The sequence below is a fragment of the Numida meleagris genome, chromosome 6 (genome assembly GCF_002078875.1).
Source record: "Numida meleagris isolate 19003 breed g44 Domestic line chromosome 6, NumMel1.0, whole genome shotgun sequence".
Taxonomy (NCBI): domain Eukaryota; kingdom Metazoa; phylum Chordata; class Aves; order Galliformes; family Numididae; genus Numida; species Numida meleagris.
The window spans coordinates 31,256,216-31,270,675 of record NC_034414.1 but is presented as its reverse complement, the minus strand read 5'-3'; the positions used below and the strand labels follow the sequence as shown (position 1 = coordinate 31,270,675).

At 40.1% G+C, this 14,460-nt stretch overlaps 1 protein-coding gene across 5 annotated transcripts in view; it reads left to right on the top strand.

Moving 5' to 3' along the window:
* Positions 1-14,460, top strand: part of SCG5 (secretogranin V) — a 28,767-nt gene that overhangs the window by 11,838 nt on the left and 2,469 nt on the right. For 4 of the 5 annotated variants that reach the window (XM_021401640.1, XM_021401642.1, XM_021401641.1 and 1 more), the window contains exons 3-5: positions 4,366-4,515; positions 7,426-7,538; positions 12,479-12,532. In XM_021401640.1, coding sequence (XP_021257315.1) covers positions 4,366-4,515; positions 7,426-7,538; positions 12,479-12,532 — 317 coding nt within the window. Of the gene's footprint in view, positions 1-4,365; positions 4,516-7,425; positions 7,539-9,665; positions 9,725-12,478; positions 12,533-14,460 lie in introns of all 5 variants that reach the window. The other variant, XR_002440225.1, reaches the window with a different exon arrangement.

Sequence of the window (14,460 nt, the reverse complement as noted above, 5' to 3'; positions counted from 1 at the left end):
TGCTTTGCACACCCAGCAGAATGCAAGGCAGCTGCAAATAGCTGCCAGAGGAGTCTCCCCATGTGAAGAATTTCTCTCCAGCAGCACGTTTCCTTGTCTATCATTTCCTGTACTCACCATCACGTGAGGAAAAATGGCAAAAAGGGGGGCATGTCAGACAGGTTTTGGTACACTTCATCTCCTGATAGCAAAGGCTCCCACGAGAGCCTCGTACAGGGGGATAACATATGGCAGTCCTCCCTTGCGGCTCACAGTTCTTGGCACTTGTGCCGATCAAGGTGGAAAGAGGAGCACTTCTCACCTGGAGGAGTGCTTGGCTACTGGGGAGGGCCTGGCTACTTGAGGAGTCTGCTCCTGAACGGATGTTTAAGAGCAAAAAGTGAAAACTAGGGCAGTCAGAATTACTCTGCTAACAAAGGGTCTTAATTTGGGACCTGGGATATGTTTACTCACAACCGACACTCAAAATCTGTTCTATTTTGTTTTCCTATGCTGACTGGCCAAACCGCCTCTTTTCTGCAATGTAAATGGGATAACCTTATCTATGCAGAGTTGCAGGAAACTGTTCTAGTCAGACTGAAAAGGAAGCATGCCCCGTTATTTCTCTTGAAATGTTCTATAATCATTTTGCATTTTTTGAAAACCCATTCTCTGGCTTTGTTAAAATGGCTCTTTCAGAGAGCAGTGCTGGCTGCTTGTTCTCATTGTGAAGGATTGCTTCTGAGAGCAGATTTGCTTCAGTTGCGTTTTGTGCCACTAATAGAGGTAGCAGCAACCAGAACTTCAGCTTTTCCATCGGATCTGTTTCATTGGAGAAAATATTTAATACTGGCAGGAGACTGCTTACTTCTTTCCCCTTCCTTTTCCCCTTCCCTTCTTTCTCCTTCCCCTCTTTTTTTTTCTTTTTTCCTTCCAAGAGCGCAGTGGTTGTGTTGTCCTCCCATATGTACAGACAGTATTGCTGCTACAGAGAAATGAGCTTAAAAAGCATGCACTTGAGATTTTCAGTCATTCCAAGTATCTCCAGTGGAGATGAGAGTGGCAGTTGGTGAGATAATTAGAGTTCTCCAGAATTACATGAATGCAGGGAGGCACTGGTCCATTTTTTCTTCTTCACTCTGCAACAGTTCACAACCAGTACCAGAAGATGGCTACGTGTATGCATATGTTTTAAATGAAACTCAGCACTGAGTTATGACAATACAGACCTTAGTCCAAAAGACCTAAGCTTCTAGATTATCCTGTAGGGAACTAAAATAACCACATGCTTACAGAGACATCCCAAGCATGAAAGGGAGCAGATTTTTTATTATTTTTATTTATTTATTTATTTATTTGCTAATATGGGGCGCACAAGAGCCAGTTCATATGAGAAGTAAGCAAAGATGGGAAAAACATAGGTCTCTCCAGCCTGTTCTTTCTCATTACGGGAGTGTTCTCTGTATGATTCCTCTGGTTTTCTCTAGTCTGGTTTCAAACAGTTCAGCAATGGAGTCTCTCATGCTGAACTTGGAGAGGGAATTACAAAAAGTTCCTCAATATTTAGTCTTCTTGTCTCTCTCCTTCAGTCTCTGCCTCAAGGTTTGGTCCTGGTTCAAGAGAGCCATCTTGTGCTATTTTTTACATGTCAGTGTATATGTTTGCATTACACTGTTTTGACTTGGTAGCTGCTGTGTATTTAATCCTGATATGTTTCTTCAGATCAGTAACATCACAATACCCAAACTAATGCAGCTTGTGAATTACCGTACGTAATACTCCCATTTGGTATATTCATAGCATTTCATTTTTATTATTGCAGTCTTGACTGAGTGTGCTATTTATCACAGTTAATAAGGAATGAGCTTCACTAATGCTATTAAATCACTCATGTGTGCTAAGTTATGGCACCAGAGCAGGTGCTATTGTCTCCAGTTCTTTCGGAAAGAAAGGAAAAACCCTTAAATGATCCTGAACATTTATACCTAAAGGAAACAATCCTTTATATTAATATAAAAAGATTGTTTTGCACTCAGTCAAAGGGATTCTTGGCAGTCAGTTTAAACTTGCGTGTATATATAGCACACTGGAGCCTGCTAAGTACCTCTGTTTTCTTTATGGATGGAGCTTTGGTGCCAAGAGGTCTGCACCACATGCAAGGGTAGATACGCTTGCATCTGATGGATTGTCCCATAGCGAACCACATTGTATACAGGATGTTCAAACACATATTGATTATGCGGTTCTCTCGTTTACAGGAGAATCATAATCTGATGTTTTTAAGTACAGATATGCAATCAATCTTTGTGCAAAGGAGCTCAGTACAAAAGAAAAATGTTATGCTATACAGTACACGTTTGAGTGACATTAGATTACGTGTATGTTAAATGATTTCTAACGCATAACCATAGCATTACTGTGACTCTATACAGTTCTTACAAGCATCATCCTTGTGTTGATTATAAACTGTAAACGTATAAAAAAGTTATAGCATGTATAACTATTTTCTGATTTTAGTGCCAGGTCTCGTGGTTGGCTACAAGGGAAAACCTCATATGACAGCTGCTAAAAGTTTTAATAGGACTATGTCTGAGTTTGTTACATCTGTGTAAAACTTAGTTTCAACACTGCAATACGGAATAAGAAACTTGTATTTTAAGGAAAAAAATAGAAAAATAAAATCGAAATACATATGCTTACACACTAACTTGTTTCTGGTACTATAATGCCAACTTCCAATTGGTTATTTGCCATCTCCAAACAACTTGACAGAACTGATACTTCTCAATGTAGAAATGGATGTGAAATTTCTTAAGACATCCTAAAGCTAGCAATTTGCAAAAAGCAGTGTGTAACATATAGGATGCCATTTCTGCAGGTAGTATTTATTTGTGACTCAGGGCAGGAATGCTTGAGTTCTTCTGGAGGAGACTGCTTTTTTCAGAAGCTTTGTTCCTACCTTTTGGGACTACAAAAATTATATAAATTCAAAATAAGACTATATGGTGATCAGACAGTGATCATGCTACTTTCCAGATTTTATCTGCATTCACGCTTTAACTCACATTTTCCCATAGTTCAAATTCCTTTTCTTCTTATTTGTTGTTAGTGGAGTCTATCTGGTGCTGTGTGTTGCTATCCTTCCCTATCCAGGGCTGTACAACATGTTGCTCTGCCATCACACAGCCATCTCAGTGCTCAAGAACTGCACTAGCTGTTGCTGCAATGTGTGTGCTGTCTGTTTTACAGCAGGGCAAAAGCTCGTACTTGAAACTAAGTTTTCATTTGTCTAAAATTCAAAAGAATACTGTACAATAGCATTTAGAAAACTCCTCAAGCAGCTGGGTTTCGGCACTTAGATACATTTGACCAGTGATGTGTGCACAGAAAACTACAACCTTGAGCACATGCGTAACTGTAGAAAGGAATAAAGAGAGTTCGGCATGAGTTTGGTTCCCAGACCTCTTGTGGAAATCAGAGTGGAGGAGCCCAGGCTGAGGTGCATGGGAGGAAGGAGAGCCACAGGCCACTCTGCCTTCTTGTTCCCACTAGCTGCGGCACACTGGTTGTGTTGTGTTTGCCCAGGAGCAGGAAGCTGTCCTTGCCCTGCCCTGTGGGGTTACAGAGACCTGCTGCACTGCCACAGCTCTGCATATTGCTGCAGTGACTCTGTCACAGTGCCTGAGTCCTGCAGGGCAAATGTAAAATCATGAACCTAGAAGTCACCTGTTAAGAAAAGGTGCAAAACTAATGAACGTGATGTTTTGTACCAAAATGACTACAGTGTAGGTGTGTGTACACAGGAATCCCATTAACTGCTTGGACACTTCATCACTTTTCACCAGGAAACTCAAATTTGCACTCAATAAATGCTTCAATGTTGAAGTATTTTTTCTGGCTGTATATATCCAAAATCGATACAGTATCCTAGGCCCCCTCACATGACTTTATTAAGGTACTTCTCGGCTGTACACATGGTACCATTTCTTTTTACAGTGTCATTAAATTGGCACGATGCTGTCTTACTGTATCTTCTTCAGTTACTATTTGCTGCACTGAACCATAACATCATCAGTGAGTGAGGATGATTGTGAAGTAAACATTTTAATTTCCGTTATTGTCTCATGTTCCTTTTTCTTTGCATTTGCTTACCTATAACTTCATAGTTTAAAAATTGAGAAAATGAGGTTTATAATAAGCAGCCGACTTTGTTTCCTAGCTTCATGTTTCATTAACAAAGTCATCTGATTTAAATCACAGTCAAAGTTTCAAAAACTTTGTTTCAAAAAAACTTAAACTAGGATCTGTCGCTGTAAAAATTAGTTTTTAGATCAGTCTTATACTTTTCACCTTGTAAAAAGACTGTGTATAAATCTTCTTTGCTAGGCGGTGCACATGAGGGTCTCCAGCACCTTGGTCCTTACGGCAATATTCCAAACATTGTGGCTGAACTGACAGGAGATAATATACCAAAGGATTTCAGTGAAGATCAAGGATATCCCGACCCTCCAAACCCCTGTCCTATTGGGAAAACAGGTAATTCTGCCATGGCCTTCACACTTCTGTATGGGTTGTGCTGCTAGGCTTTCTAGGGGGTATACTAAACAGTACAACCCTTATCACCAGTGGGTATTTCCTTTCATTCTGTATGCCAGGAGCAGACCTGTAGAGCAATCAGCTGTTCTAGATGAGATTTCTTTCAATATATGCACCTCCTGTACTGATGTATGACTGCTAGAAAAGGTGTGGGGAAAGAAATCAGCTTGACCTTGGAGAAGCAGATGGTGAGATTTAGAACAGCATCTTGTTCCTGAGCGAGTTCATTTTTAGCCTGGATCCTGAAAAAAGTTATCGTTCTGTACAGATGAGGTTTACCCTTATTTTAGAGACTTTCACTGTGCCAAGAGGAATGAAACTGTCTGCCCTGATCTCCAACCCAGACCATGAGTCAATATTTAAGATACCTTGGCTCCCATCCACGTGGCTTTATAGCTCACTGAGGATGCATCTGCGCCAAGAATCAGAGCGTTGTGTGGCCGTACCCCAACTCATTACTAATGAGCGAGCTGCGCAGAGCAGCTGGGGAAGGCGATCACAGTGTGGTACCCAGGACACCCGTGGGTCCCTTGCAGCTAGTGCTCAAGGACCTCTACACAGCATTTTGTGTGCATGGTATAGACATACCCTAAGGAAATTCATCTTTTTCCTGTTATTTGAGCCAAGGAATGATTTCCAGTACTGAAAGTAGTAGTAAAACACCCATTGGCTGCTTTGGAAGCTGAAACTGGGGATGGGAACGAGCACTTCTTTTTTGTCTCTCATTTTTTATTTGTGAGCTAAGAGGTCCTTTCAAAATCTTTTCTGTTTAGTCTTCTTTTATGTTCCTTGGATAATGCAGAACAGTTGGCTGTATTTTTATTAAAAATGTTCTAACTAGGTTAGAATTGATAAAAAAAAATGTCATGGGAAGTTTTGCAAAGTGTTTTTACATTTCATTCAAAAATATTAAAAAATCAAATAGTCCACCCCACTGATTTCTGTTACAGCCCATTTGGTGATGATGACTGTGTCTCTTCTGAAAGAACATCTCATCTTCCATTTGCTCAATGCAACTGTTGTCTGACAGATTTCAAATGATGGTTTTTAGGTTTTCTCACACACAGTAACGTGCTTCTTAGATAAAGAAGAATGTTTTTTGCTTGCCCATCCAACTTGTGTTAGTGATCAGAAAAAAAAAATAAAAACATGGCTTCTAGAGAAATCACTTGAAAATCCCTTCAATTTCTTTCTTAGGTGAAATAAAAGTTGTTAGCCAGAGCAGTACAGTCAGACCTCAGCACAGGACGAAATCCTTGAGAAGTGCCGCCTGTGCAGATAGATAAACTCTGCCATAGGTACGCTGTGGGTGAAGATAGCATCTGCTAGGATTAGAGTAAAATGCTTTTCAGAGCCTTAAATGGAAATTCAAGTGGTGACTGTTAAAACTGTATTATGCATACAAATTACCGGAGGCCTTCCTCAATCAGGTCTGTGGATTTGCTTAATGGAAAACAATTTTTCCAGTCACTGTCTACTTATGCACATTCCACAGCAGGAATACATAAGCCTCGAGCACTTGAGCTTGAAGACTTTTTGATTAGCAGTCACAGAGGGCAGACACATGTCCAGCTGCTCTTTGGGTAGAAAACAGAAAGGCATAGATAGACACCATGAGGAGATAATCCACGTTTCTGTTGTCACCTGCTTCTCTCTTGAGTTAACCCTGTCCCTCCTGAGACTGACAAAATTTTTAAGAAAGTATTAAACTATAATGATTTATGGGTTAGTTAGCCTTCATGGTTGCTTTTGCCCTGTTTCTTATTGACGATGTATTTTTTTCTTCCGAAGGAGAAAAGAGAGAAAGAGAATCCACTGGACTTAGAATAAACCTTAGCTGATTGCATTCATTCATTTTAAAGTCAAGTCTTGCCTGTATCCCACATCCAGGGGAAGAACAGCTCCTCTGCACTTTTTTTACAAGATGATCACACAGGGACGGAAGGGATGGTCCCCTCTGGAATGCCTGTGCCTGCAGATGCAGCAGTTTGGCTGCCCCACAACATGTCCTGGGTGCTGTGATCTGCTTGGCCTTGGCTGGGAGCGGCTGGGGCTGCAAGCACTCAATGCTGGCAGCAGAAAGGGAGCTCCACCAGCAGTCTCTGCACAAAGAGCTGGTCTGGCCTCAAGTTCCTTCAATGTTGTTTAAAGATTGCTTATTTTGGTAAATAGTCTGTAAGAAGAGTTTTTAAAAGGATATGATCCTTGATGTGACACTGTCTGCAAAACTATTCATTGTGATAAAGGAAGTTTCTGCACTCATCAGGTTAGTTACTGATCTGCAGAAATGTCCAGGGCATACAACTTCCACTACATGGCATTTTTTAAGGGAACTTATGATGTGTAAACAATTCTCAGCCATTTTCAACAAAGAAGCAAGCCAGAAATGGAGCTCTACCAAGAGCTACTTAGTGCAGGAAACTGCCTTTGCTTACAGACTCGTTTCACCATGAAATTCGAAAGTATTGCCTAAACAATTTCTATCACCTCCTGTGGGCATTAAAAAATGAAAATAAGATCCCCTCCAAATCAGCATAACATGCAGTTCTATGTAAAATTAATCTCAATCGCTGATTTAAAAGAAAAACAAAAAGGAGGGAGGAGAACTTGGAAAATAAATTTGTTTAGTTTTTGAGTTTCATTAAGTTGTATTCTTCAAAAAATATTTACATACATCCTGACAAACTCCTTTCAAAAGAAACAAAGAAACAAATGACAAAAAAAAAAGTACTTTCCAGTTGCTTAGATGCTTTTTTAAATTGCAAAACTGTATTTAAGATGTTTGCTGCTAAAAGTGGCATGCTATTTTAAAGCCACTTAACACTCCTGCTTTCTAATGTGCTTTTGCAGTGGATGACGGGTGCCTGGAGAATACCCCGGACACCGCAGAGTTCAGCAGGGAGTACCAGCTGCACCAGCACCTCTTCGATCCAGAGCACAACTATCCCAGCACCGGCAAGTGGGTGAGTACTCGCCTCTCAATCGTTCTGCCGCATATATGGCTCTGGGCTTTGCTGCATGGGATACCAGGAGTCACAAGGAACATAATGGGCTCGCTGCTGCTAGAACTGTCACCCTGAAGAGATGAACCTGAAGAGAAGTCACCCAGAAAGATGAACTGGCCCTTAAAAATACAGAAATAGAGGCTAAGAAAAAGGATCAATGAAAATCCCATAGAAGCAGAAAATAGAAATCCTTCTCTCATGATGTCGCAAAGCATGACAACTATGTATGTGCATGGTAAATGCAGCAAACCACATTTCAAACTACAGTGTGCTGTAACCAAACTCAATGCAGATTTTAGCACAAGGTTTCAATACAGAGCGGGGCCCCAGTGAGAGCCTGGCACACGGTGGGTTGGAGCAGCCCTGGCACAGCAGCGGGTCCCCGTGTCCACTCCATAACCCCAGCATTGCCACCCAGCCACAACTTCCCCTTCCACTGCTGTTGGCTTGCGTGGAGCATCAGTGGCCTCTCCGGAGCTATGTTACTGGATTTCATTGAAAACCTATTTTATGCATTACGTGCTACACTGAAGGCAAACTCTTGCTCTACACATACAATACTTTAATAACTCCAGCTAGACTATTTCTGCAGGCGAGAGGCTCCAAAGAGAGCTCTGCCGCTTAATCTTAGATTACATCTGTTGAATGTCCAATCCCAAATCCATCTTCAGGCGCCAGGAAAACAATAACAATGATCATAATTTATGCTTCTAGAGCAAATCACGAAATCTCATTATACGTTATTACACCACTTTTCTTAAGATTGCCCTAAGCCAGTGCTTTCTAAGCATGTATCGATAAATATACATGTTTGGCAGCTTCTTCTGCTGCTGTAATTGTGAGACAATGATTCATCATTCACGATCAAACTAGTGTAAGATTTATAGCCTTAATTACTTATGTGAGTGCTAAATTTCTGGAGAGACTCGTGCCAAAAATCCAAATTTTGGAAACACTCATTGCGTTCTAAGTAATTACCATCAAAGGTTTTCATTTTAAAAACACCAGATGGTGAACTTTATTATTTGTGCCAGATAATGCTGTTAGTTTTCTTATTATTCAAAAGTAATTCACTTTCATAATGCCATTTTGAAGACTATAAAGGCACTACTGCAGATCTTTGGCCCGCAGCGTGATTTCAGAATCTGTACGTACTGCGTTGTCATCAGCAACATATATACCTAACAAATGATAGGTAATCACTAGTGAACATTGGCCTTTTTTTCATTTCTCCATCCATCACTGCCAATTCAGGGAAAAAACTACTCACACGTGGATTAAAAAAGAGCGCTAGGTCCCAAGCAGTAATCATATCTAGCTGCAGCAGAGCCAAGCCCAGATCTTTTTGATTAGAGATGAAACAGCTGGTAATGTACATGAGCAAATGTTCTGCTGAGATCCAGGAGTATTGCCTCCTCCTTCAATATTACTGCACGTTAGAAAGATTAGGAAATACAATGATAGCAATTTTATGGCTGTTTTGGTTATTTTCCCTTTCTGGAATAATAATTGCAGAAAAGCACTACAAAATCAGCTATTACAAAGGTTTATTTTGGTGACCCACTCTGGTGTTTGCAAAGATGATGGACCAGTGCAGTACCGAGTGTAATGTATTTCATAATGGTAAAATAAGTCTAGAAGCTGTCTTGTGTAGCAAAGTGTGTGATTCCATTCAGATGCCAAGTATCATGTGTAAATATTTGCTAATACATATGAAGCTATGAATATATAAATCATGATAAATGTACACTGGGTTAGGAGAGGAAAGATACAGGAAGAATCATTCTGTCTAGTGGAACTCTCTGTATATCAATGTGTTCACCTCTGGGAGTCTGGGAACAGGCTGTGTTGATAAGGCAAGTCGCACAGCTTACCTCTCCCCTTCTGTCCCCTCCCATAGAGAAGACCCTTCTTTATCTTTCATATGTAGATGCAGTGGGAACAGCAAGATGGGGCAGTACCCTACTGTGCAACAATGATTTCTAAGATTTCAGGCCAAAGAACCTTTTTTCCCCTCAGTTCAGACATTTTTTGTGCAGGAGGCAGGTATTGTCCATTGGGGTCTGCCTTTTTTGTATTTTGCAGCTTGACTCTTTGAATGGCCTGAAGAAGTGTTCTTGGCATCCAAAAAGATGTTCATGAAGGTATTTGTACTTACAATACAAGTATATATCTTACATATAAATGAGTTTTAGACTGATTGAACCCCCAAGTGCTAACTGATATCACGTGTAGGGGTTAAAAAGAGGAGGGAAGTTCAGCTGTATTTTCTGATACCAGTATCCGTACAAATAGGAAATTAAAAGCAACAGTATTTTTCAGCAACACTTCTTCCTACTGAAGCAGTGGATGACATTTCAGTCTCAGGGTAGAAATAATGCCAGTTGTGCTTATCAGCTGCAGAGGATGGAACCAGGCCAACACAAAGAGAGGCAAATAGGAAGCAGGGATAAAAACAGGCAACAAAATTGAACTCCTTGTTAAAAGAAGCTGCCATCTCTGGCTTCCTAATTTTACTGAAATCCTGAAAATAGTCACTCATAGATTTCATTTCATCCCAGCTTCAGTTACAGTGAGCAATGTTAAGTGCATCTTGATTTGCTAACTGACATTTAAAAATATCTGGTTGGTAGTGGTGATTATTTAGGGGGCTACAGTGAGTCTGGTGCCCACCTTCAATTTCAGACAGTAGACACACGTTGTCGAATTCAGTGGAGTATGGTGATATAAATTGTCATGCTTGATATTCCTGATGAGCTGCACATTGACTGACATGGGAATAAAGAAGTGCTCCTGAAAGTGTGCTGCATTGCTAATGCAATTTCCCTTTTCACTTTTGCTTAATAATTGTGCAAGCCCAGATTTCAGAGCTGCTGATTGTTACTGACATAAATAAGTTTCACTGACCTCAGAAGGATTGAAGAGTAAATCTTTCTGGCATTGCTTGCAAGCATTTTAACTCCTGAGTTCTCCTACTCGAATGCCCACCTTCAAGTACCTGGTGGATGCACAGAAAACTCCAGGAGCAAGAACAAAGCATTGTCTCCTTGTGCCATGGCTGTTCCCACGGTTCTAAAGCCCTAAAACATGATAGGAGACCCCCTCCATGCTCCTGAAGCCACATTTCCTCGCTGGCCATGCAGGTTGTCTCCAGCCAAACTTTGTCTCCAGCTCCAGGAGCTCTGTGCCTCCACTCCCACAGGGCTCCAGGTGAAAGATGAGAATGGGGAGCCCTTCACAGGCAAATTGAGTCCATTATGCAGTGGGATGTGTTTCTAGAACTGTGATTTGCCATTCATTCACACTCATAGACTGTGCTCCATAAGCCCATTTTCTTTGCGCTACACATAGTGCTAAAAAGTAGGATAAATGATCTTAGCACATTCCCAGGCAGACAAGGCCAATACGATCATCTTGAGCAGGAACACTTCAATTGGAAGGAATTTTCCGGAGTGACAGGAACGTTAACTTAGGTAGTCATGAAATCCTTCTTATTTCAGCAGCAATATTTTTCCTCTCATTAAAAGTACAAATTCATATAGTTTACGAAGAAGGGATTCAGTGGTGCTTGGTTTCTACAGAGAATAATTTACATGTCTGTGTGGTTTTTTTTTATGTTAAATTTACGTTTTCCCTAAGTAAGTTCGCACACATGACTAGCCAAGAATGTCTCCCTTGGCCAACTTCATCTCTGTTCCCTTTTGGCACAGTTCAGATAAAATAACTTAGGTTGGGCAAGAGATAGCCTTGCGAATTTTGGGCTTAATGAACACGAGAAGTACAAAACAGACAATTTTGGCAGATTTCATTGTAACACATGAAAATGTTTGTTTTTTCTCATATCAAGGCTGTGCAGAGGGTAGAAGTGTTTGCTGAATTTGTCTTGCGCTAGAATTACACTTTCTATTTATATAATCAACATTAGGTCAGTTGTTTATAACAGAATTAATGGTCTTGTTTATACAGTGTTCAGCTTTTATACATGTAACTCTTCTCTCCTTCCATTTTCAGGTTAGGGTCTTGTTTTGTTTTTCTGCATAATACACAATTGAAACAAAATGTGTTGAGCATGTGTGTGTTATTCTGGACTTTATTAGAATTCACTACTTGTATGAAATATAACAATATGTGGATGCGCTCTTATAAACCGTGGTCAGAGGGGTTTTTTTTTTTTCTCATCATCATAACTTTCCTTTCTGCCAAGATGTTTTTGGCAGTTTTTAAAAGGTTTGCCATTAAAAATGTTATGGACCAAATGGTTTTTAGAAACTTTATTGAGGGCACTACTTAAACAAAGGAAGAGTTGGCGCAGAACTCATTTCAGCAGAACTTTGTTCTGGAAAGTGTTGATATCTGGAAGAGAATAAGCAAAGACAACAAAACAGTAGGAATGACACTGAATGCAATTTTAAAAATGAATTAGAAAATCCCTTGTAAAAGGGAAGTATTTTTGCTTCTGTTCTTGTCACCTCAAGTATACAGAAAAATGTACCAGAGACAGCACTCCCTCTCACTATCCCTCTCCTCTTATTTATCTTTTAAACCCTTTTTTTTTTTAATATATATGTATTTATACCATATAATACATGATGTGGAACTTCCAATCTGTGTCATTATTTGAGTATGTACTTAATGTGCTTATTTGCTAAGCACAAACAAAGATACTGTGTAGCACAGCAGAAAACTGGCTTTGTAATCGTTGATGAGCCCAACTGCTCCTGAAGAATAGCAAGTGTTTATTCGGGTTTTCCTGCTAACATTTTGGATATATTTATCTTTCCCGTAAAACTACACACCCATCTAAACTTGCTTCTGAAATGTTCACATGCTAGTATTTAATAGCAAGAGCAGTATTTTAAAACAATGTAATGAATTTGATGGATACATTTTTCTTCCAGAGCAAGAATTTACTCTTTGAGAAGATTAACGGTGGTCCAAAAAGAAGAAAGAGGGTAACTATCAGAAAAATTTATAGCCTTTTTATCATCTAGAGTGCTAATAAGGAAAAAATCATACTGTTGAAATGAAAAGTTAGTCTAATGTGTCTGCATTACACTTCAGGTAGTCGTAAAGTCAGGAAGTCTCCGTGATAAACTGCTGCAGCAGCTCCATGACTGCCCATGGAGTGCAAGATGTAATTTTCTACATAGCACGTTGTGTTCAGAAGACGCTCTTCAATGCAGAGCATGTGTTCAGAAACTTTGTATTATCTGTGGAGATCCTGACTGCATAAACCCACTTGAAATTCTTTAAATTTATTTAAAACCAAACAAAAAGTTTCCTGTTAAAAATATTAGCAAAATTAACCACCACTTCCCATGCATTTCAATAATCTTTTGGCTGTGTATAGCAGCAGAACTGGATCTTAAGCCGATATCATTCCATTACCTTGCACACAGTGATGCAGCTCAGGGTTAAACTCCCAGCTCCGTGTCCCACTTGCCGGGTAGAGCAGGAGGAGCGGGTTCTCACCTCGCCGGCCCCAGCATGAGGGAGGAGGAAGTGAACGATTCAGAGAATTTTTGCACTGTTCACACCACTGCATCCTCTCCTTTTTTTTTTCAGCAGCGTCAGTCTGTCTTTTATCAAAAAATCCCTTTCGGGCAGAGTCTTTAGTTGTGCTGCTGGTGTGTTTTTTACAAGAAGAAAACGGGGCTTTACATTATGAAGTCTAACTCTCTGCCAAAAGGTAGCTTTGTAAAATATGACAGCACAATTTATACTGCAAATTAAGTCAAATTGGGTTGGAATAGTTGAAGTGCAAGGGAAGGTGATATATTTATTTATTTATTTGTTCAGTTTGCTTAACTCTCAAATCTAAAGTTTTTGCCAGAAAGGAATGGGCTGAATTCTTATTGATACACACATCACTGGTAATAGGCATGGTTTGATCATAAGTTAGTGATCTACCTTCAGCTCAGCATCTGCCTCCTACTTACACTTAATTTTCAAGTTTGTTAATAGAAAAGGAAAAAAAAGTGTGGACACCTTATTTTATGTAAGTCTGAAGTAAGTAGAATTTACTCTGCAAACAGGTATATTTATTGCTCATTAGAACAGCGTAGTAAACGCAATACAGGCACAAGAAAAATAGAGACACATTTTTTGTTCATATGCTGACTGATCTAATCAGATATAAAAAGAGTAATGGCTGAAGAGACACAACAGCCCTGTGGCCAGGGACAGCCCAGAATTTAGGAGGTGAACCTCCAGCTTCTTGCTTTGCAGCAGATTTATTTTCTTAGACCAAGGTGTATCATTTAGGTGTAAATTTATTATCACTGAAATAATTTTTTTATTATTTTGAGAGTAATACTGTAATGGTCACTAATGCTGCAATTTGGAATTTGGAATTTTCACCGCATCAACAGAAGGACAGCAGAAGGGTGAGAGCAGCAGAGTACTGGGCCAGATAACAAAGAGCCCACCCGCCTCCCCTCCCACCCTCTGTGCTCCCCATGCTCCTGTTGGTGCCCTTCTGCACAGCAGAACTTGCTGAGGATTTCTGCTGCAACAGACTACTCTTTGGGATCAGAACAGCCCCGTTTCAGATTAAAGCATGTCATGTTTGAAGTTGGGTTGTCCATGGAGAGTAAAGGTGTTGTGTCTGTACAGTGCTGTACAGGGGGACCATGGGATTCTGCAAAACCATGTATTTTGTGTGTATACATATATTTATGCCGATAAATATAAATACACATCCCCACACACACATACATACTCAGTACATACAAGAGATGTAGGTGTTTGCTATTTGCTACTGTGTTAACTGCACTTTGCAGAGTAAATGAGGCAGCTTCCAGCGACCTCTAGTTTAACTAGCAACTCTCCCCTTGCTGAAATTGTGCACAAGCACACTCCTGTCCATAACCTAGGGTCC